This window comes from Periophthalmus magnuspinnatus, chromosome 14, assembly GCF_009829125.3.
Source record: "Periophthalmus magnuspinnatus isolate fPerMag1 chromosome 14, fPerMag1.2.pri, whole genome shotgun sequence".
In the NCBI taxonomy this organism is placed as follows: Eukaryota; Metazoa; Chordata; class Actinopteri; order Gobiiformes; family Gobiidae; genus Periophthalmus; species Periophthalmus magnuspinnatus.
In genome coordinates this window covers 27,710,938-27,732,198 of record NC_047139.1, presented here as the reverse complement: position 1 = coordinate 27,732,198, position 21,261 = coordinate 27,710,938, and the positions used below count along the sequence as shown (strand labels likewise).

The following is a 21,261-nucleotide window of genomic DNA, read 5'->3' as shown; positions in this document are numbered from 1 at the left end:
GAATGAATATGACTCCTTTGTCCATATGTATACCTCTCCACATCTTGGGCTCAGAAGAACAGAGGATAACTCCATTTTAACTCCATTGCTTTACTATTGAGTGGCACAGGACAGAGGAAGGCTCTGTGTGTGTGACACTATCAGCTTTTTCACTCAAAAATGTAATTTACGAAAGAACTTTTTTTTTTACAGAACATTTGATCCATACAGACTGTATGGACTCTTTAACCCTCATTGATTATAGTTTAAAACCAAAGGCTTTCTGTCAGAAAACTTGATGTTTAAATTTAAATAGATACATTCAGGTAAAATCCTTCTGTACCTGTGCCAACTACAGACTGATCATATGGTTAGCTATGACAAAAATCTGATCACAAAGAAATAATTCTTAAAATAGTACAGAGAACGTTGTTTGTTCTTTTGTTGGATTCTGATCTTGCTCTTGACAACCTTGATGACCAATGTAAAAACTGGCCGTTTCTTGCATGCACCTGTTGTCTTCATAATGTTCTCCTCATGTGGTTACACACTGTCCTGGTTTTCAGCACAACAAAGAGTTCGTGGAGACACTTGTTTATTTTAAAAAAAGAGTCACTGTCAGTTTACCCCATCTTCTTTTGTCGATCCAAAAATTTCTGTCGCCTGTCTACTGGGATTTCTTCTAAACTTATACCATGATTACTTCCCCTGTAAGACAGAATTATGATGTAAATGTACTGATTTTATTCTATAAACACATATGCACACATCAGATGGAAAGACGACGCACCCTTGAAGGTCGGGTGGAATAGGCAGTGGTTTGGTGAAGTCCTCTCTCCCCACTAACCAGTATGTGTTTTCAACGCCTTTCCCCTGAAAGCAAAACACATTTGCATTTCAGAGGTGTTGCACAAGGACACTGTGTACATGATAAATATGATGTTGAAACATTTTTATTGATTTTACCTTCAGCTCTGTCAGGCCTCTTGTGGTTATCTTGTATCCCAGTTTCAAGCTCTTCAAAACATCAACTGTGCTCTGATTGACATGAATCCGATAAGCTGCCAATGCATACAAATTATTATTATTATTATTATTATTATTATTATTATTATTATTATTATTATTATTATTATTATTATTGTTATTATTATTATTATTATTTATTTATTTATTTATTTATTTTACAAACAAAAATCATTAATCATTATTTATCATTTAAAATCATTAGTGTCCATAGGAAATTCGTTCACAATTATCCACAAGATGGCAACACTCTAAATTACTGTTACCTCTTAATTTTAAGTTAAATTGCCAAAATATATGAATATAGTATATTTCATATGTTGTATATCATTTGGGGGTAAATTAGCACATTCTTTAATTGATGTTAAATGTAAAATGGGGGTTTGCCAAACAGTTCAAAGAAACTTCACGTTAAGATTTAATTCTGCTGATAGCCTTAAAAGATTAGTACGAAGTGCACGCCCAGTTTAACCTCAAGAAAACACACAGCCTTCTTACATGGGCTGTCCTGCAGGAGGCGCAGCTTTATAACTTTTTGGATGAGAAGACTATTACTGACTGTCACTACATGAGGCTCCATTATGCACAATCCAGACACTCACGCAACCCCGTGGACTCCATTCGTGATGCAGTGTTGACCGTGTCCCCAAACAGACAGTACCGAGGCATGGTGAGACCCACTACTCCAGCTACCACAGGGCCTGAAACACAACACACAGCCTCCTGTTACTATTTATATCAGCTATCCTAACTTTCCCAACTTTTCCTACTACTTAGATTTTTTTTTTCTTTTTTCTTTTTTTAACCAAGATTCATTATTTTGGTAGGGAAATTTAACTGAATGGGACAAAACGGACAAGATCCAAGCTCACTCAATCAAACAATATGAATTTCATGTATTGCTTTTCAGAGAGTCCCATACCATCTTAAAACCTAATGTTCAAGGACCAAATCTGTTTTTACACATATATTGTAGAAGGTTAGTGAATCTGTGCAACATAATTAATTATATTGGGTCAAACTATTAAGACTTGAGTGAACTGATAAAACTGCATTTTCATCGTGTAATGACAAACCTCATGTCTAACCAAAACCCTTGGTGAAATGGGGATGTGATTTCAGAATATAAAACTGAGTGCACAGTGTGTTAATTGGATGACACCACCACTAAGTGGATAACATTCTGTGTCCCAGGAATAGTTTCCAGACGTGGATAAAGGAAGTAAAAATATCCCTGTTCCTCAGCAGCTTGAGAAGCTGCATTAGCCATTCCTGTAGAACAGTCTTCTCATTTTGATATATTTTACCTGATACTTTGTGTATGGGCCACAAGTGAAAATTTATTTCACATCTTGCTTCAAAAGTCTGCAACTGAGTGGTGCAATGCTCAAAATGCTTAGTCCTGGCTTCATTTCACATAAATAAACTAAAAGAATTTCAAAGCTTGACACATACCAGAGTGGAGGCCGATTCGAATCCTGACTTTGAGTTCAGGCATGTGCCTCATTTTGAATGTTCCGATGCAGTGTAAGATGTCCAGAGACATGTTGGCCATCTCTGCTGCATGACGATTTCCATTCCTGTTTGGGACCCCTGACGCTACCATGTAAGCATCTCCAATAGTTTCTACCTAAAAATCATATGCACAAAATGGTAAGGATTGTGCTATACATATATCATAGAGAGATCAAGGAGCAGAGAGGGCTCCACTTACTTTATAGACATCGTGAGACCCGATGATGGCATCAAAACAGGTATAGAGGTCATTCAGTAAGTCAACTACCTCAATGGGCTCACTAAGAGCTGAGATAGTAGTAAATCCCACAATATCACTGAAGTACAATGTAACTTCATCAAAATGCTCTGGCTTTACGGGTTTGCCCAGTTTAAGAGCCTGAGCCACAGACCTAAGAGACACAGCCATGTCAATAAACAGTCAACTGTCATACTGTCAAGAATCCAAATCTAACCTTACAGAATGTATAAATATTAAACACTTTGCATTTGATATGGCAAATTGGAAGGCAGTTAGAGACTCACTTGGGCAACATCTGAGCCAGCAGTTTATCAGTCTTCTGCCTTTCTACCTCCAGCTCCTCTGTCCTCTCTCGAATCAAATCCTCCAGATTTGAGGAGTACTGCTCCAGCATGCGCAGCATAGAGTCAATTATATTGGTCTTCTTTCCCTTTGTGATGTTCTTGAACTAAAATATAAAAATTGATTAACTGATTGTCATTTTCTCAAAACCACTGTCAGATCAGCTGGCCACATGTATCTGTTATTTACCTGTTTGAATATGTCCTCGAAGTTGGGTCTTTTCTCTGGCTCCTCGCTCCAGGCTTGTTTCATCACTTGTATCACATCCAGTGGCGCCTCATCCACAGACACTGTTGGTCGGCATAAGGGAGGCGGCTCTCGAATCTTGCTGATAATTTCTGTCATCACAACGGACAAAAGCATAAAACATTGTACATTCATCTGCAATACCAGCATTTATCAGCAGGGTATTTGCACTGTTGATTTGCTTACCTTTTGCTGGCATGTCGAGCATACAGAAAGGAGCAGAGCGGCTAATAACTTCCTGAACAATTATCGCAAAGCTGTAAACATCTGCCTGAAAGGAGCCTCTTTTTCTTGCTGTTGAATTACGAAGAAGCTCAGGAGCCGTCCAAAACAGATCTAAAAATGAAGAAAAAAGGCCAAACTAAGTATTTGTACATTTATGACATATGTAAAGGATTGTAACAGTCAGTGATAGGTGGTCCACCTTCAGGTTTCTCTTCATCTCCGCAAATGTTCTGGGTCAGTAATATCGTATTGAATCCATAGTCTGTGACCTTCAGCACAAAGCGACCATCGACAACACAGTTTCTGGACTTGAGCCGCCCATGAAGAATGCCTCGGTGGTGCAAGTACTTCATCCCCTGGAGAAATCCAAAATAAAAATATGAATTTGTTAAGACTTTTGAATCTAAACAAATAGACACTGATCAAGTTTTGTACCCGAATCAGATCCATCAACAGAGAAGATTTGAACATCCAGTCCAGTCTCACGTCTTCATTGCCGAGTAGGTCTTCCAAGCTGCCTCGAGAGCAGTGTTCAGTCACAACCCCAAATATCCCAGAGTCCAAAAACAGTCCCAGAAACAGGTTTAGGTTCTCATGCCGCATGTCTCTGAGCTGGGATAAAAAGAGGAATCATGCTTCTGTTATATATTGCCCTACTTATGTTTTAGCATGTAGTTGTTATAGTAACATTTTATACCTTACCTTAACAAAGATATCCTCTGTTGCGTTATTGACCCCTTTAACCGCACTGGGACATTTTTTCAACCAAACCCAATCACCCTAAGAAAAAAGACATTTTAGGAAAAAAAATCAGAAAAGTTAAGGACATTACCATAAGACACCTACTACTTACCTCAAACACTGCCACATTTGAGCTTTGTGGTGTGGATGCCATGTAACTTCTGCCTGATACAGAGTGGTGAGGGGTCTTTATATCAATATGACTTTTCAAGATGCTATCATCTGTAAGTTTCTGCACAGGTCAAAGTATAAATATCCAGCTTATAACAAGAATTACAGTTCAAAAAAACAAAACAAATACAATACACTAACCCTTTTGCTGAGCTGAGTGTTAATAAAAACCAGGTCATCAAGTGTGAGTATCACTTTAGGAGATCCACCATTACCACCTCCAAAACTGAAACCAACCAGACGACCTCGCCTAAAAATACCCCAAAAACATTGCGTTATTATAACCTACTTTGTGAGGCATAGAGATGCAAGAGATGCACCTTGCTATGCTTACTTCAATCGTAAAATCACGTTAATTGTGGCTCCTCCCGCCAATGCAAAGAAGAAGAAGAACAAGAATAATTGCATGACTGGATCTATCCCTGTGATACAAAAAAGCAAAGTTAAATCTAACATGCAGACACATGGTAATATTAAGTTTAAATGAGCAATTACCTGTACAGGCAAAATATGGGCTGAACCAACAACTTGAATCAGTGTAAGGAGTACTCCCTGCAAAATGTATGGAGCGACCAAGATACTTCAAACTTCCAGTCTTCCCGTCATTGTGAATAGCCTCCAAAGCATGAGTGGAGTAGAGAGTTGTGCCCATTCCACTGTAGTCGAGCACTACAAATCTGGCTTGCATGCCTTGACCATATTTACCAGCTTGGAGATATTGGTTGAAACCTTGAAATTCAAAGCCTTCTGAATTATAAGCAAGAATTTCTCCATTCACCCAGCGACCACTGCTGACCCGTGCTTGCTCCACTGCCATGGCTGTGAAATACATCATGTTGTAAATAGTCCCAAAGAATGGAGATACCTGGAAAACAAGATAAAACTCTAAGCAATCTGCACTTTGGTCTAATGTTCATTGTGTTTATTATGATAACTTACCTGCTCTGGCTCTGTGCTGCTGCGAATCTCATACTTTTCCTGTGCGTCTCTGAAGGCCTCAAAGAAATCCATTTTCCCAGAGTCCATTGTGATGGTGAGGACACCGTCGTAAGCTTTTCGCAGCTTGGTGTCATTGGCAAACATAGGATAAGACACATCCTTGTAGGGGAGAGAGTAGAGAAGGGTGTCATAGGGGATGAAAACGTATCCACGATCAATCATACGCATTTGTAGAGCTGTGGTCAGGAGCTGGTATTGAGTCTGGCCTCCAATTAGCACAGAGGGCATGCACATGACAACCACTGCAGAGAGAGAGTACAAGCCTGTAATTACACACTGTACATTCATTAGAGATACTAGAGGCTGTTTGAACTCACCTCGCACACGATCAGTCTCTCTTACTCTGGTCAGGGCTCGTCGAGGTCCATCTTTGTCCCCCCGCATCACTACTACAGGCTTAACAGGCAAACCAAGAGCTCTGAGAGAAGATGCCAGCTCATACCCTGTGGCCTTCCAAATATCACTTTCCTCTGATATTATGGCCACGTGCGCCCACTTGAAGTACCTCAACACATTGAATAGAATTTGGGATGATAATGGCAACGGGCGCAGAAAGTTTGGATGCATATGTTCCATGTGAGGCTTGAGACACGCCCATGAGAGCAACCCTGCATCCCATTGTTTTGCATACAGAGCTGCAGAGGAGCAGTATGCGGGGTTGGCTGGGCCCAGGAAAGCAGAGCCATAGCCCTCCATCTCCCCAAAGCGGGCCAGGGCACGGGAGGATTTACAGTCCTCAGTGATTAGAGTGTAGTCATACCAGTAACCTTTGTTCAGATAGGGGTCTTTATTGATGCGTGCAATAGCAAGGCGTGCTGCTACATCAGGAAGAGCTTTGGAGTACAGGATATCACATGTCCAAGGTCCAACCAGTGCCAATTTGAAGGTTGTGGCCCATGCTTGACATGGTAGAAATAATAGTAATATAAAGATGAATAGGAACCGGTGCCTTGGTAAGTTTATAGAGAGTTTCCCTCGGGACGATGGCAGCTGTGGTCTTAGTGATGATGATAATAACAATGACAGTGATTTCAATAAACTATTCTGATAACAGTTCCTTTTGTGGTGTAAAGGTCTTCTATGTTTGTGGTCCATGGCTAGCTGAGGTTGCCATCGTGGGTGGAAGGAGAGGTTGTGGAGAAGGCGAGGGTCCCCCTGAGGGCCCATCTTCTCACTGTGATGTTGGAGGATGATTAGCTGTGGCAGCAGCTGTCTGTGTGGAGGAGGAGGTCTCCTTTGGCACTCAGTGAGTCTCTTGTCCCCAGGCCATCACTGCAATGGACAATAATGATTTAATGATCTTTAGAGACAGTCTGAACATCTGCATCTGAAGATCTGAGGACAGTGTTCTTTGAATCTAATGTTACCTGTGTGTTCATTAAGCTGATTAAGTCACTCGAGGACAAAAAGTTTGAAATTTGGAGCCAAGTAACGTGGAGCTAAATCTGGACTTGGTGTCTATCTTTAACTTTAGTCTGTCTCATTAAAGACTTCTCAGTCAGACTTAAATAGCAATTCATTCCTTTATTGTGATATTTAAAATTAAAACATGCTGTTTCATGAATGAAACATGAATACATTTTATAAACAAATCCACAAAGATTACATACTATTTGAATATATCTATAGGTGGATTCTGGTTTTTCAAAACGACAAATAAAAATATGGTACTTTTCAATTTCAAGAGAAAAACTATGGAGTTCATGTTGAATAACATCTTTTGACACCAACATACCCTTCACTATGACGCCTCGTTTGCTATGCCTGTGCGTAAAATTCAATATAGGTTACCTCAGGTAAGGTTCTCAAAGGACCATGGTCTGACAAGCTCCTAATGGGGATAATACTCACAATAGCTTATCTTTTGCTAATAGGTTAAAAGGAGCCTTGGCTTAAATAGTCTAGCTCTGTTCTCGTAGCACTATAAGAACATCAAAAAGTCAAATAACAGCAGATGTGAATAGCATTTTGTTTTACTGAACATTCATCTAAACAAATACAGACCTAAATATTTGTCTGTTTTTATCACACAACATCAGATATGCAAAGTTCTTACCTCCAAGGTTGTGTTTGAGTAGCACCATTTGAGTTCCAGTATGTCAAGTATTCAGCCGTGATCCCCTCTGGTCTTCTATCAAAAAGGTACAAAATCAATCACCGAAGTAGAAAAAAAATATACATCTCCAATTGTGAAATCCAGGTTCAGATTTGACCAGTTGTGGTCTAAGACCAACCCCAAACACAAGCTAGCCCCAGTGAATAGGCACCGGCCGGGCTCTCACATTGGTTCAAATATTACTTGTAGGCAGTTGGCAGAGAAGGACAGACAAAAAAGGAAGGGAAGAGTGGAGAGGACATGGAAGCTTTGACTTCTCAGCTCTTCCTTAGCTCTTAATCCACAGCACTGCTTCTGAGGGGGGGTGGAGACAGTGGAGAAAGTACCTAATGTGGCCACCTTTTCAGTTTGAGTTAAGCAAATGTTTAAGATAGATAATATTAAATGGGAAAAATACAAATGTAAATGCTTGCCAATATGTGGAAAGAGATTCACATCAACTAGGTCAGATTTGAACTGAGTAAGTTGTTTACTGCAGATTATAGTGATTATTGTAGTTTAATATTGAAGTACAGGCTTGGTCAGAAATGTATGAAATTTGTCAGATTGCAAATGTTGTCGACATTGTCTACATTTAATGTCTGTAATTTTAGATCCTATCCACATGACACAGAAACTGGCACAAAGTTTGTCTCAATGTAAATATATAAAAGTGAAATTGTTTTTTTACTATAACTTCAGAAAGTGATGCCATTATTCAACCCCACAAACAATTCTTGTCATTTGAAATCATATTAAACCTTAAGATTAATATGGCACGTTTTTGGAGACGATCCCTGACAAATAATTATAAGGTTAAACATTTATGGAGGATAAGTTAAGGGTAAGGATATTCCTTCCAAAAGCGATGCATCTCCTATAGAGTTATTTAGGCCCCCTGCACTCCGTCTGAAATGAGCACATCATCAAATTATAGAGCATGGACATAACCTATGTGAATATAGAGCCTCCTCATATCACTCATCATGGTTAGGGAAATTGCCCTGAATACCTGGAGTTAACTACTATCAACTTGCATGACCCTGAGCTGTAACCCTAATGCCAACAGGACCTCCACTCACCCTCCTTCCATGTCCGCGAGACAGTCTGTTCAGACGACATAAACTAAATCATATGCTAAATCATTTATTGTGTATTTTTTATGCCCATCTATAATAAATAAAAATTCTACAATATAACTAACTATAAGACCCAATTATAAATTATATAAATCACTGTATTCATACTGTTTTGTAAAATACATGGAATTCTGCATATTTGGATATGACCATAACACAATAAAAGCTACAAATGATGAAGCATTTTATAGCTCAAAGTTTGAGCTGAAGACAAAATATCTTGTAGAAAGCTTCACTCCTTTGACCTACAATTTAGAATTTAGTATTTATGAATGTTAAAATAAGCACAGTATTGGAGCAGAATCACTAATATATTTTAGTAGTATGAGCATAATATAGTAGAAGTGAAGTAGAAATATGCAGTAGTTTGGTCTTTTATAGAAACCTTGTTGAAGTAATCAGATTAGTGAGGTGAAGCAGAGCTAAACTGATTGGTGCGTCAAGCCTCTTAGCAACATCTCTGACAGAGACTGACAAGAGATCACAGCAACACAAGGTCACACCATGGCACTGCACCGCTGCACACACAGGATATAACACACTTACATGCATTTACAGTGGGATAACATAACTATTATTAGTAACCACTTATGTATCTCTAACTGTGCTGGATCTACTGTAGAGTTATGGCCAGGGCAATGGAGATTTTGAGTTTCCCTCCTTCATCAGAATAATGCCTGATATTCATTCATTCATTTATTGAAGATTTCTTGTGCTGTCATTATTTTCACAGTATTCTTACTATTTGTTTTATAGTCCAATTATTATATTACAGATCATGTATCTGTACTTGTGTCCTTAATAAAGATGAAAATATTTATGTAATGCGACTGCTAAAGTATCAAGTGGCCTCCTGGAATCACTCACTTTCTCTGGTGAATTAGTTTGTCACCTTTAATTAATCAAACTCAGTGTGAGGTCACTGGGAGCTTAGACGTTTGCCTCCTCCTTGACCCGACTTAATTGATCAGCTGATATCAAACTAGTCTGCGTCAGTGTTGTCACCGGGATGAGTTCAGGAGCACCTGTAAAAAGGAACGTTCTCAGAAAAAGCTGTTGTTAAAAATGTCCTGGAGTCTTTAGAGAGGTGGAGGTGTGTCAAACTTTGTACAAACTTAATCAGTACCACTAAGGTTCTCAAATAAATAAATAAATAAATAAATAATCAATAGTTAGATACAATGGATCAAAACTATACATTGAAAAAATAAAATATACAAATACATAAAATGGACCCTTCTCATAACAGTTTTAGATGCCCAGAAACATTGAGACTGTGAGATTAATGTTTCATGTAACATGATATTATTATACTTGATATATTATACTTTGACCTGTATGTTTTTGTGGGTGCCAGTGTGGCACGATGATGTCATAATGTACATGGAACATACATGGACGTGGAAGTGCTATGTGCATTTTTGTACCAAGACGTGCAAGACGTGTGTTTCTTAAGAAAGACCAGATCAGCATGCTGACTTTGTCTTCATTGAACCCAGATAACATGTACATGTCTGTATATTCTAAGCTAATCATTAAGAGAATGTGACGTGTGCTACTAGTATATAGAGCCCACTCTGGAGATGTAAAATGAGGAGATGAAGAGATCATGATGTTGAATCAGTTTGAATGATGCCTGTGCCGAAATAAAGAACCTGGTTTATGGATCTACTTGAGCCTACTGGACTTTTGTTTGCGGTGTGCCTCCGGGAAAAGCTGACAGTTTGGTGACCCCCGACGTGATAATCCTGGAGGCACAGGCAAATCATCTCCTCCACAGAACGCCTGAGAAAGACATCGCAAAAATGAGCTCTCCAGAAAGACGGTACGACAGAGGCCTTTTTTCATAGAATTTCTGTCAATTGGTTTAATGCTAAATTAATGTGATGTTTTTTTTTTGGGACGTTGTGTGAAATTAATTAAGTTATAACTTTAATACTATGTAAAATTTGTAATTATTTCCGTGTTTATGGCTTAGCACGAAGAGAGAAAAAAAGCACTGGAATTAATAATAAGTAGCAAGTTTAGACTTTGATCAGGTAAAGTGTGATTAGAAAAAAGTTAATCATTTCCGTGTTTATGGCTTAGCACGAAGAGAGAAAAAAAGCAAGTTTTATAAAAAATACACTTAGTGGTTAAACTTTACACTAAAAAGAAAACAAAACTTTTAATCAAGTTTACATAAAAATGTGGTACCCAAAAAACTATATGTAACGCTAGCAGCAATTTTTATCAACATGATAAGATCACAAGGAAACAAACCTGTCCAAATGAGTTACACCCAGAATGGACATGAATTATCTTGCCACTGTAAAATTAAAACAGTGTCCGTCAAATTTAGCAAATATCACTAAAATATTAAAAGATCTAAAAGAAGAAGGGAAGTGTTATTTACACTTTGGCTGCATTTATTGCTATCTTTTAAACTTTAGGATCCATATTGGTCATGGCTATATTGTTGTGTTTGCGTTTGGCAGGGAACGCTAAGGTCATGACCTTAAATCCTCCTGTTTCAGCCTCTACCTCGAGTTGGGATGTTGAAACACAAAATAGAGAAGACAGTTGAAATGATTAAATTAGGATAAAATTGGATGGCATTTATTAGTGACTGTATCTTGTTGTGGCCAGATGGGGTATAGTTCTTATAAAGTGTTATTCATATAAATAAATTGACTAAATAAATAAGAATTTAGAAAACAGTTGATATCATTAGATGTTATTAGAAGATATAGATAAATGCTTAATAAATGTGAAATAAAACTGTTATTAAGAAAATACTAAGCTTGTTAAATTTATAAAATAAATAATAATGCATAAATAAAATTAAGAAAATATTAAGATTGTTAAAAAAAATAATAATAATAATAAAAAATTAAATAAATAAAATAAATAATCTCAATTAAGAACTATAATAAGGCAATGCTGACTCCTAGATAGATTTCGCACGCTATCTAAATTAAACTGTTTATTAAATAGTGACTTATTCTATAAAAATCATAGACTCTACGTCTTGAATACAATCAAAGCAATATCCAAATTGTTATACAGCAGCTGAGAAGGTAATTTAACAAAATACTAAAATATCACAATGTCCCAATTAAATCACATTAAACCAATTAATAGAGTTCTGGAAAATAAGGCACTTCACGAAGAAACAGATTCCAAAGAAGGCTCGAGAAAACCAGTCCATCATTCAAGACATAATCAAGAAGTGATTACTACTACAAGGAGAAGGGGTGATCTTAAAGGAAGAACTTCTGAGAGAACCTGTTGTGGGAATATATCCAACTCTTGAAGAAAGAACTAGCAGTAAAACATCAAAGAAAAGCAAAGGTCATGAAGCTGGAATAAAGACAACACAGATGCTGATGTTGACATCCTGGTACTGTGTTCCACTCCCAAAGACAGTGATAGGATGACTCTTCAGGTGGCCTACAACATGGAGGCCCCAAAGCTATGCTGTTTGAGTTCAAGTCCCCTGCTGTCCTGTCCTCTCTGTAAAGCTTCACTGATAACAACCTACTGATAAGCAATGTGCTGGAGTGGAGAGACACTATTGTGGCCAGAATCAATGAGGCCTACAACACTGACATTAACTACGACGTCCAGCTCAGCCAGCTCTTAATCTTTTTCCGCAACTTCATTGTTGAGTTCCAGAAAAATGTCCAAGCTTTTCTGGATGCTGCCATCAAGGTGCTCAGGGAGACCCAGTTCCGTCTTCCTGGCTCTGAGGAGATGACCACCCTGCCTGTTGTTCTGAAGGATATGACCACCAGCATTGCTACTGTTCTTCGCACCACCATCCAAGTTGTCTATGACAACATGGAGTACTACTACAAATGCTTTTGTGAACACCTTTAACACTATGGAGCTGCGCATGCCAATCGGAGATGTGATGACCTTTGGTCAAATCATCGACAATGTCGAAATAACTGGCAAAGGCATCTCTGACCAAATGTGGACTTCGTGAACAACATGGAGAGCCTGGATACTACGCTGGTCAAGATCAGCGAGACCCTGAAAGCGGTTGTAGACAAAACTCAAGAGTTTGTCGATTCCATCAAGTCTGACTATCTGGATGGTCTTTTGGCCAATGTGAACACAGCATACAGATGAGTTGTGACTGCTGTGAAGGACATTGCAGACCGAGTGTCCACCCTGGATATGGAACAGCTGAACCCTGTCTTTGAGTCTGTTGTAGATATGTTTATTTACGTCATCGACCAGTTCAATGTGACTGTGCACAGCACTGTGCAACAAGTGTCTGAGGAGGCTCAGAGATATGTGAAAGCCAGCACTGGCTGCCTGGAGATTGAGCTGCCCCTCCCTTGCTTCAGTGAGGAGCCTAAACAAACATTACTACCAACACACAAAGAAGGAGACTGAAGAACAGAAAAAGTGGGGACTAATTACTGTGAAGTTGCAATTGCAGAAATACCAAACTGAACTTAAAGAAGAAAGCAGTCAAACACCTAACTGCTGATGTTTTTCCACAATTTGGAATTCCACAAGGCATAAGTCAAGGAGTTGTGAACGAATAAATGCCACTGTCAAGAGAACACTTGTGAAGGATGAAGAAAGTCGACCAAATCCGGACATCACTGGACACGGTGACTCTGAGGAGCAACCCCGACCACCTGCTACCACTAGGGCTCCAGAGAAGGAGGAGAAAAGAGGGAGAAGAAGACGAAGGAAAAGAGAAGAAGACGAAGGAAAAGGAGAGTATAGGCCATATTTTTTGAAAAATGTTTTGAAAATTTTCCATGTGTATTCTTGATTATGCTAATTATGCTAATTTCTGTTGTTCTAGTGTTGTACGTTCCCCTTATTCATTGAAGTGTTGAGAATGGCCTCGGACAGCCAACAATCAAAATGGCAAGCCTCGATTAAACCAAGCTGACAACCAATAATACAGGTAAGAGACAATGGGCACTGAAAAGAGTAAAGAGAAGGACACCAAAACTTGTAAAATATTGTTATAAGGGACAAACTTGCAACATACTCTTCAATCTACAGTATGTGAAGTGCTAGACTGTGTGTGAGATGTACCTGCTATAGATCATGCAATAAATGTACAAGTTGTCTGTAAGGACACATGTCTGACAAAAACAATGTTTACGATGATAAAGTTATAGAGATCGCCAGAGTTGTAACCAGCACCAATGGACAATATAATAAAGAGAAAGATAATTTTGAAACTGACTTACAACAGAGAATTACTTTAAAAAAAATAGGAAAATTATGCTTCTTATCAAACGAACCTAAAACATTGTAGAGGGCGCAAATCAATTACTCAACGATGCAATCCTTTAATATTATCTATCAAAAATCCTACATTTTATGACTCTGGAATATTCCATGGGATTCCAGTGTTCCAAATTTGATACTGTACCTGCAATAGAAAAATAAAGTTAAATTTTGAAGGCTACATCTAAACAACAATTTTGAACCTAATAAACCTGTTCCAGAAAATGATTTAACCAGAGAAACAAATTGAAACAAACAAAACTGAAATATGTAATGAATGAAAATACTTGGCTAAAATGGGTACAGTATACTGCTCAAATACTACATCAATACCATATTCTAATGAAAAAGACCTGACCTGTATACTTAACCTCTTCACTAAAAATCATTTGATAAAACTGAATGCTATCACTTACATAATAAATTACCAGTAGTAGCTTTAAAAGATGTACCATCTTGGACTATGGGAATGGCTACTTGTGTCCTTAAAGATGCAGTTATACATATAGACACAAGAAGTAATGATAAAAATGAAATGGAAAGTTTTACTAACGATTTCTGTTATTAGACTTTATCTTCTGATAATTATGGAGAATTTGCTTTTAACTGAACACACTACTGCTTGTGCAGATATTTGGTGGTTGCAATGTGCAAATTTACATTTGTATGCCATTCTATCAAAAACATGGTCAGGTGTTTGTGCATCAATTATGTTAATTATTCTATTCACTATAAGGTGTAGCAAATTCACTAAATTTAAAACAAATTAAATTGTCATACAGAGTTAACTCAAGAAATAATCATGCATTTAAGAGGTCGTTGTCTTATCAATCTAAACCCAAACCCAAAGGATTGCCTTAGATATGTTACTTGCCAAAGAATAATAAATATGTATCAAGTTTGAAGCAGAATGCTGTACTTATATACTAAATAATACCTCTCCTGATGGGAGTTTTACTAAGGATCTGAACCACCTTAAGTCTTTGTCCATGGAATTTGCTAAAATCCTGGCGCATCTGAAAACACTTGGTCAAATTGGCTCTACAAAATGTTTGTTATCTTAGTCATAATTGGATGTTGTGTCATGCCATGTCTTAGATTGCTGGTAGAGATCGAAGACATGTGCAGGGCCACTGTCCTAATGAGGAAGTTCCCTCGTCACAAATTTCGTTATTCTCCGTAAGGTCTCAATTCTCATGTCCTGAACCAATTGACTAAGTTTGGTCAAAACTATGTAGATTGATCATTTGTTTTAAAAGATATAAAATCCAAATTCTGAATCCTAGTAAGTGCTCCTTGTTTCTTATTTGCTGTCCGAGAGTCATGTGTTAATTTATGTTTTATGTTAGCCTAAGGGCTGGGATGTGTTATAATGCAGTGATTAAAGCTAAAGCTAATATTTTACTCATTAGGGGAACTTTAAGTTGAATGCATTATTATGTAAAAGTAGTGTTTTGTTTTTAATTTTGGTTTTATGATCACATGTGAGATGTGATCAAAAGGGGGGATTGTGAGATTAATGTTTCATGTAACATGATATTATTATACTTGATATATTATACTTTGACCTGTATGTTTTTGTGGGTGCCAGTGTGGCACGATGATGTCATAATGTACATGGAACATACATGGACGTGGAAGTGCTATGTGCATTTTTGTACCAAGACGTGCAAGACGTGTGTTTCTTAAGAAAGACCAGATCAGCATGCTGACTTTGTCTTCATTGAACCCAGATAACATGTACATGTCTGTATATTCTAAGCTAATCATTAAGAGAATGTGACGTGTGCTACTAGTATATAGAGCCCACTCTGGAGATGTAAAATGAGGAGATGAAGAGATCATGATGTTGAATCAGTTTGAATGATGCCTGTGCCGAAATAAAGAACCTGGTTTATGGATCTACTTGAGCCTACTGGACTTTTGTTTGCGGTGTGCCTCCGGGAAAAGCTGACAAGACCAAATTGAATTAATAATAATAATAATATATCATAATTGTGGTATTGAACTCAGACCTTTCCTTAGTATTGAAATTGAGTATGACATTTTTCTGGCTTTTGTTTTAGATCTGTTGTCAGTGTGAATGTTGTACACATAAAGCCTGTCTTGTCTGTTTAAGGTATGTCAAAAAAGTTTCATGCATTTATAGCCTGTAGACCCCTGGAAGAATAGTGACTGTTTCTTTCAGTAGCTAATGGTGAGCTAAATAAAAACAAAAACATTTTAGTATTGTACTCTCACAGATACACACAACATGGCAATTTACCTTTGAACTTTTTTGTGAATATGTTAAAATGTATTGTAAATAGTTTGATTTTTGGACAAAAATGCTGTAACCCTCAAATCAGTGTAAAAAAGGTGCTTGGGAACCCCGATACATAAAAATAAGTCAATTTTTTAATTGTTGCCAGTCAACTAGCCATCTTCAAATCTGAAAAACACATTGACATTTAAATGAAATCTTGCGTCTTCATACAATGTCTCTTGTCTTACTGGATGCATTTCTCTTCACAGGTGGTGTTCTTTCTGTGTCAAGTCAGAGATACGACTCAATTGATAATTGAATGTACTCACGTCATGTCTATCATTAAACAGTGCTCTGAATCTTTTATCTCTGGCTGATTGTGTTACACTAGTACATCCCATGAACTTTTTGCACTGTCTTTAGCTATTACTAATCAATCTCAGAAAAAAAAAATTAGATAAAGTCTTTATATCCAATCAGAGACAAGATTGATGGTTTGATCCCACCTCTGACCATTGCATACTGCCATTGTGTCCTTGGGCAAAACACTTAAGCCGCCTTGCCTATAGGCTATATGACTGTTGTTGTAGGCATATTGCCAATCAATCTTCCATCAGTCGACCACAGGACCGTTGGAGCTAGTACGTGTGGAGAACAAATATTGCTTGAAATTATAAAGCAAAAAAGCAAAGGCAGACTAATGCATTATTCACATTATTTATCATAAGCACACAAACTTTTTATGTGATAGTACATTCATTTCTTTCAATGAATTTTCATTTTCTGAAGTTTTTTTTGCTTGGTCCGAGAGCACTTAAAAAAGGAGGTTTCGAAGTGACTCCGTCCACTCTCTGGAGCGGGGCGAGTGCAGCGAGAACACGGCTGACCTCGGGGCCTACCTACACAGTCCATGGAGACAGTAAACATGCCTGCAGTTGGAAAAAAAAAAAAAAAGCATCTGTCTGAGTAGATTAGCCTGGGTCTGTCTATGGTCGTTTTGTTAGTGTACTCTCTGAAGTGACCCCAGTGTGCACTAGATTTAGTTCTGCAAATAGTAAAAGCCAAAGGTAAGATCTGCCAATTGGACAAAAAGTTGTAGGATGATTGGCTGCTCATCCAAGCCACCTCAGATAGTGATGGACACTGCCTTATATCTGTCTGAAGGGAAGAGCTAACTACACTGAAATTGAAAACAGCTATTGTGCAGTTTCTATATATAGGCTAGGCCTATTGAGTTACACTAAGTGTGCACTGTGTTCTACTTAACATAATCATTCAGGTCTTTATGGGTGCTTTCACACCTATTAGCATCCTGGCTAGCTCTATTGTTCTCTTTGTTTATTTTGTTTGCTTTTGGGTCTGAGGATGGAGTTATGGATGGGGAAAGATGATGTCTAAGGCCCCCATTCCTGTCCAAGGAAGAATTATCTTTCCTAAAAAAAAAAAAAAAAAAAAAAAAAAAAAAAAAAAAAAGCTTTTTTTTCTTTAACTCTCCTCTCAAGATCTGTAGCTCACTTTCTTCATAGGAGTTGTTAGTGGCTTTGAGATAGAGATGTACAATGGACTGGGGTCCAGAGAGCTCTCCCGACAGTGTTGGTACATTCTCTTATGGAGTAGCTGTTTGGTTTCTCCAGTATAACACTCACTGCAGCCTTCATAGGCTTTTCCTATGGATCAGACCTGGACGACTGAGGGATTACACACGCAACTTAGTTCTGTTTACTTTTGGGTTGGCCTTTTTCACATACACTGTGCATCGTTCATCCCAAACACACACCAGCCACGTGAGAGTCCATCAGCTGATCGCTGAACTTGCGCTATGAATATGCGCGCACACGTTTGCTTCCCCCTATATTGTTTTTTCTTTCACCTAAGACTAAATTCACCGTGATGACTGTACGTGCAGGTGAGGCAGAAGAATAAGCTTTTTGAACGACCAAACGTTTGGCTTCAATTCTGGCAGACCAACCAAGGCTCACATGCGCAAACAGACCCAAGCTGACCTGCGCAGACAGAGGCGGGAGGACACTGTCCCTGATAGTAATTAATCCAAATTGACTTGCCAGACGAATCTGTCAAAAAGCAGCGCTGCAGCGCCCATTCATACAAGTATACGTGATCGGAGCTTTTTTGCTCAATTCCAAGCACTTTTACTGTCACAGCGGACTGCGTAACTCGACCTGAGGCCACGTTCACACCGCACTCACCCCCCAGAGTGCACTCACCCCCCAGAGTGCACTCACCCCTCCAGAGTGCGCGTGGAGCCGCGTCTTTGATCATCTGATCCTGTCACGTGGCGTGTTTGGAGCGAATAATACACGGCCCAAAAGTAAAGTCAACAGAGCTCATTCTAGTGCCACTGGGGTCGCTCCCCAGAGCCACTAACGTGTGAAACCTAAGATATTATCAATAACGTGTCCTGCAAGAGTACGCCTATATAGGCCTATTATAATTAGTTTGAGATAAACATTTGTCGAGTTCATATTTATTTTTGAAACTCAAGTAGTTCAAGTTTAATGACTCTGAAAGTGAGAAAGATTTAGGCCTACAAATCTGTAACTTTACATTTCGTAATGTAGTAGGCTACTAGCCTACATTTAATATATTTTTGTTGTAGACTAACATACCCAAACTGTGTTTACTGTTTTAATTCAAATGAGGGCTATTGTTTTGGACTCGAATTGGTCTTGCCCCTAAATCTGGATGAAATTACATTACATTTACGTTGGCTGCAACTTTATTCTTGTAAAATTCCAACTTTATTCTCATAAAAGTGTGAATTTATCCTTGTAAAACTACGACTTTCATGTTTAAATGTTCCAATTTTATTCTGGCAGCGCCCGCATAATTATTATTTTTAAAGTGACCTGTGATGGAAATTTAAGTATAGTCATGTTGTGTCTTTAAAAGCATTTGATCTGTGTCTGTCTGCCAGACCCAGATCAGACATTAACATGTGTGAAGCTTTGTCTCCATGCCACAGGAAACTCGCTGTTGTTCTACCTGTCTAAGTGTAAAAGTTCATTATCTCATGGGTGTGAAACAAAGTCACTCTGCTTTGAAATGTATGTAGCATTGTCATTCTGGTATAAACTTAGTCTGGAGACAGACTGAGAACAGAGTAGGGGACGGAGACTGGGGGACTCAGAGACTTGGGGGGCCGGGAGGCTACAGTCTGCTGTCAGGGCAGGTCTGGGCCCTGTTCGGTCTGGATCTGCTGTAACAAAGAATGTATTTCAAAACTCACCGGGCTTCGCAAATGGATTACTTTTCATGTTGAATTGTAGTTTTTTTTTTTTTTCCACAGCAGACCCTTACAATCCACCGTAGTTACCTGGTCGTACATTCGCTACATAAAATATGACTGTTTGAGCGCACAGCAGCGTCCTCTTGTGGCTCTGGATAAAACCGGGATATTCATAAAAAAGAGCTTTAACCTCCTGACTACCATATTCAGGTTTACATATGTCCTCTCTGGAGGACATATGTAAACCTGAATATGTCCAGCACAGTGCATACTACTGAAATAACTCCTTCTGACGTCTATAGAAGACATTTAGGGCTTTTCAATGATGCCAAATGTGAAGGGGTGGGGCTTTGGTACCTTCCTACCTTCCATCACTACAAGCACATTTTATAGGAATAGGAAAAGTAAATGCATTTTACTTTTTATTGAGCAAATTTTGGCTTGAAATATTGGTGGCATATTTAATGTAAGTCTTTTAACAACACATTTAAACATTGTCTAATTAATTTGAACAGTTTTTAGTGTAGTATTTAAGTGTTTAAAGTGTGTCCTCTGTGGTGGACATTTGTAGTTATTTCCTCCATTTTGTTCTATTTTTTCAAATGTTCTTTTTTTTTTCCACATTGATGTTCCAGAGTATGAGAAAAGAAGTGATCTCTTGTGGAGAGTCAGGCCCCTCTTGACCAAAGTAAGGCAAGGATGTCTAAATCTGCCTAGGACAGGAAAATTCTCCATTGATGAGCAAATGGTTCCATTTACTGGTCGCTGCCCAGTGCACCACTATGTACCGGTTGAAGGTGGACTGAAGGTGTTTGCCTTGAAGGTGTTTGTCTTGTCCAAATGGTTTGGTCTTGGACTTTGTACTCCACCAAGGCAAGACTACTTTCAGAGATACGGGAGGAAAGGGCATTGGAGAACAAACTGTTCTTCATTTGGCAGAGTCTGTTCCCCAAGGAACCCACCTGTTCTTTGACAGGTTCTTTACAACCGTCAACCTCCTCAACACCCTGATGACAAAAGGCTGACAGGAACTGGAACCCTCATGAATAACAGGGTTCCAAAGGAGTGCAAGATCAAAGGGGATAAGCCTTTCAAAAAGAAACGAAGAGGGACATCAGAGATGGTAGTTAGACAAAACCCTCCTGAACTTGCTGTGATGTGGTTGGACAACAAGCCCGTTGTCATGGCGTCCTCTGCCTCTGGCATTGAACCTCAGGACACACGCAGAAGATGGTCCAAGAAAGAGAACAGGTTTGTCCAGGTGTCAAGGCCACTGGCAATTGCTAAGTACAGCACCAAGATGGGTGGTGTGGACTTGGTTGACCAAATGTTGAGTTTGTACAGGATGACTGCCAGTTTCTTGGGGGAAAAAGCAGGAATCAAGTGGCAGCAAAAGATGAACACACACTGCCACGTGGAAAGCGGAAAAGGCAGCCAAATGCAGCTCTGAGACACTATGGTGCCATCCATCTACCAGAGATAAACACATGCATCAAGGTGTCACAGATCCAGCTGCAAGAGCAAAACATATGTGATGTGCACAAAGTGCAAAGTATTCTTTTGTGTTTTTAATAAGGGGAATTGCTTTTTGAAGTATCACAGCAAATAAGCACAACAAAGCAAAATAAAACAAACAAAAGTTATAATTAACTGTGTGTGGATGTTAAACATATTGTTATGTTGACTTTTTGATATTTTCTGGCACTAAGTGATTGCCCTTCAAGGGTCAGTTTCACATGTATGGTGTTCCGATGTCCACTGTAGTGGACACGTGATATCTGCAAAATAAAATATTTTTTTTGA

The 21,261-nt window shown here is 38.6% G+C and overlaps 1 protein-coding gene across 1 annotated transcript; it reads right to left on the bottom strand.

Moving 5' to 3' along the window:
* Positions 1–583: 583 nt before the first annotated feature.
* gucy2d (guanylate cyclase 2D, retinal) lies at positions 584–7,634 on the bottom strand. The gene is made up of 19 exons (XM_055226688.1): positions 7,542–7,634; positions 5,803–6,757; positions 5,426–5,727; positions 4,982–5,351; positions 4,821–4,908; positions 4,628–4,736; positions 4,428–4,547; positions 4,277–4,354; positions 4,010–4,186; positions 3,774–3,930; positions 3,536–3,685; positions 3,293–3,441; positions 3,046–3,209; positions 2,720–2,912; positions 2,461–2,635; positions 1,608–1,706; positions 946–1,040; positions 770–852; positions 584–687 (listed from the first exon to the last, which is right to left on the bottom strand). Exons 2-19 carry the CDS (start codon positions 6,650–6,652, stop codon positions 603–605), a joined length of 3,444 nt encoding a protein of 1,147 aa, XP_055082663.1. The 5' UTR covers positions 6,653–6,757; positions 7,542–7,634; the 3' UTR covers positions 584–602.
* Between the last annotated feature and the right edge of the window lie 13,627 nt (positions 7,635–21,261).

Coding starts and splice junctions, on each gene's coding strand:
- gucy2d (XM_055226688.1), bottom strand. CDS start 6,652: ATGGGCCCTCAGGGGGACCCTCGCCTTCTCCACAACCTCTCCTTCCAC. Junction 5,728..5,802: donor AGAGACTGATCGTGTGCGAG/GTGAGTTCAAAC, acceptor CTCTCTCTGCAG/TGGTTGTCATGTGCATGCCC. Junction 853..945: donor GAGGCCTGACAGAGCTGAAG/GTAAAATCAATA, acceptor TTTTGCTTTCAG/GGGAAAGGCGTTGAAAACAC.